Below are 2,894 nucleotides of genomic sequence, written 5' to 3'. Positions count from 1 at the left end.
TATATATACCGTATTCTTCATATACCAGAAATGGTAAAAAGTTATAAATAAATATATATCCACAATATGGTTTAATTAATATTATATCGACTAATTAAATAAATGAATGGAACTAGAAGTAATTGACAATAGACAACAGTTCTGGATTTACTGGTGAAATGTACTTTTAGTTCCAATCTGGTCCATAAAAGACATTTAATTCGTTGTGAACCTTTGGAATAACTTATGAAACTTCCAACTCAGGCTAGAACTAGTTGTTAGGAAGTATGACTCAGTTTTTTTCTAAGTAATAAACACAACTAGTACCAGAGTAAATACACAACTATAAATAAATGAAAGAAATAGGGACAAATAGATATAATTCGGAAACGTATATGTACAATTAACATGATTTTTGGTATTATTTTAGTGATTACTAAGAGAAACTCAGTAAACAAGTAGAAAATATATAAACAGCTTATAAATAATAGGTTATCCCACAAAACGTTTTTTTGATTTAAAATATTCAGGAAATTATATTACCAGTCAACAACAATCAGGCCCACAGAAAAGTATATCAAAATATTAAGATAGTGAATATAATGGTCACCATGAGTACAGAGGTGTCATATCACACAGTTCTTTAAGTATAAAACTATATAAAAAGTGGAAAATATTAATTAAATGATTTTGTATAATTAACAAAATACTTATGATTAAATAACTAACAATAAAGCCATAATATGTTAGGTAAATAATTATATACTTGAGAATAGAATAGCTTTGATAAAAAACATTAAAATATTTTTAATAAGAAATCTGACTGACAAAAGTGTAGGAAAATACTTTTAATAAAAGAGCAAAAACTGTTTATAAAAAACAAGTATATTAAAGAATTTTTATAATTATTAAAAAAAATAGTACAAAATATACATAAATCTGGACCAATAGTATCAATTGATTACATAATTAAATAAAACTAATACAGATGATAGAAGAAACTGTTGGAACTATATGATAATTTTAATTTCCAACTTTGTTGTAAAGTTCTAATAGTGTATCAATAATTGTTCCAAGGTTTGCATCTTTGTATAATGCTGTGTACCAATCTTCTTTGGGTGCAACTTCTAAACCATAAGACTGCAGTGTAATGTATATACATGACAGTGCCAAATCTTGGGGTGTAGCATCTAGGATTTGAGGGCTATGATGTAAATCTTGTAAAAATGCTAGAGAACTCTGAGCAACTGGAACTCTTTCCCATGAGTCTCGATCCAACCACCCTTGAAGTGATTTAAGATAGTGTAGCAAATACCTATGGCACTCAGGAGGATCAACTTTGAATTTTAAGACCCTCATAACAAGAAGCTCTGCTTGCAGAAGTGCATCACGTCTCATCCAATACTCATCTTTTAAATCAAGAATACTTTTGTGAAGTGTGTAATGGGCAACATTTATTACATCTCTCAACTTATAGTCATCAGACATTTTTCCAGCAATGTACAAAGCTGTTGCAGCAATGAGGTACTTGTCATAATGAGAAAATTCTACTTCCCTAAAAACAGTAAAATGTTAACAAAATGAAAAATAAATGATTCGAATATTAATAACTAAGTAAAGACTTGATTGGAATGAAATAATACCTGTAAAACCTGTGGTATATGGTAGCTGCTGTAGCCAAAGTAAGGGGATTACCTTTCAACTTATATCCACATTCAAAAATAAACCTCGCCCCATAAAAGTAATCTTCCTCTAATTTGTAATCTATTCTACGGGACTTGAGCTGATTTTCTACTTTCATTTTTGTGATTTAAACCAAAAACAGTACAAGCCGACTATAAACAAAAGGTAATATCATGGTTATCTTAAAGTACACTAGCAGGGTTGCTTTTCCCCAAAACAAAAACATGTTGGTTTTACCCATTGCCATGTAAAATTGAAATTTCTTCTAAGCAATGAATAGATTTCCGGTTGTTATTATGCTATAATTAAAATTTTGGCTTATAATTCCATCAAACCTGATCAATAATTTTTGTTTTTATTTCGTTATCAGTTTTTAGTTCTTTTGATATGGCCGAATTGCTTATATGGCGGGAAATATATTCTCCTTGATTGTTGTTAGCAATCAAGTCATATTTAATCATAAATTATTTACAACTATTAAGTTTTAAAATACATTTACTATATTGAATACGAATGCAGTACTAAACGTTTAAACACTTGAGGTAAGTTTCAAATAAAGTAATTACGTTATCATATGTTATGTTTTAAAGTTATATATAGTTAAAAACTTTAGTTATATTTATCTTTGTTAGTTATATTGTCTTATGTCTTGTTAGTGTTGATAAAGGCCATACTCGTTTTCAAAATCATTTATTTGATCTAAAAGTATTTTATTCATTCAACACCATGAATCTGGAAGGTGCTAGTCAAAATCTGGAAAACAAAATCAGCAAGTTAGATAACTGCCAGTTGAATGATTCTGTTTATCAAGAGGATTCTGATTTTAAGCAATTCATTAAAGATATGGAAAGGTTTACAGACCTTATTCAAGAAAAAAAAGATGAAGACGAGTTATTTAAATCTGTCCACAATATAGCACATCCTAGGTTTGTAAAAGAATTATGGGAAACTGATAGGGACAATGTTAGTGAATCCTCACTTGATAGTGACACAAGTGGTGATGAGGTTTATTGGAAGAATTTGGAAAGTATGTAGAAAATGGATTTTATTAAATAAAACCACAAAATTGTATCCAATACTGTCTCAACACTTTATTTCTTATTAGTCCAACGTTTCGGCTATTCCAGCCATCTTCAAGGACATCTTTAATACAAATCTTCTCCTCACATTAATTTATAATTTTAATTGCAGGCTATTCTGCCCAGGTCATTTTCTTATTTTAATTTCAAACC

General features: G+C 29.0%; 2 protein-coding genes across 3 annotated transcripts in view; one reads left to right on the top strand and one right to left on the bottom strand.

Moving 5' to 3' along the window:
- Window positions 1-342: 342 nt before the first annotated feature.
- CcnQ (cyclin-Q) lies at window positions 343-2,037 on the bottom strand. Its single transcript, XM_014422844.2, has 3 exons — window positions 1,900-2,037; window positions 1,623-1,814; window positions 343-1,534 (listed from the first exon to the last, which is right to left on the bottom strand). Exons 2-3 carry the CDS (start codon window positions 1,778-1,780, stop codon window positions 1,003-1,005), a joined length of 690 nt encoding a protein of 229 aa, XP_014278330.1. The 5' UTR covers window positions 1,781-1,814; window positions 1,900-2,037; the 3' UTR covers window positions 343-1,002.
- A 20-nt stretch (window positions 2,038-2,057) lies between these two features.
- The window catches only part of LOC106682141 (replication factor C subunit 4), an 8,813-nt gene continuing 7,976 nt past the window's right edge, over window positions 2,058-2,894 (top strand). The window contains exon 1 of one of the 2 annotated variants that reach the window (XM_014422842.3): window positions 2,058-2,204. Coding sequence is in view for 1 of the 2 variants with exons in the window: in XM_014422841.2 (XP_014278327.1) it covers window positions 2,389-2,689 (301 nt within the window). In the remaining variant the exon portion in view is untranslated. Of the gene's footprint in view, window positions 2,205-2,241; window positions 2,690-2,894 lie in introns of those variants that run through there. The other variant, XM_014422841.2, reaches the window with a different exon arrangement.

Source organism: Halyomorpha halys, unplaced genomic scaffold (assembly GCF_000696795.3).
Source record: "Halyomorpha halys isolate HHAL.00 unplaced genomic scaffold, Hhal_1.1 Scaffold390.1, whole genome shotgun sequence".
NCBI classification, from domain to species: domain Eukaryota; kingdom Metazoa; phylum Arthropoda; class Insecta; order Hemiptera; family Pentatomidae; genus Halyomorpha; species Halyomorpha halys.
This window is presented reverse-complemented; position numbering and strand designations above follow the sequence as displayed.

Bases quoted from the DNA above. Each gene is read 5' to 3' on its own strand.
- CcnQ (XM_014422844.2), bottom strand. From the start codon at position 1,780: ATGAAAGTAGAAAATCAGCTCAAGTCCCGTAGAATAGATTACAAATTA. The intron at 1,535-1,622 runs GTATTATTTCAT...TACTGTTTTTAG, and splicing joins ATATACCACAGGTTTTACAG to GGAAGTAGAATTTTCTCATT.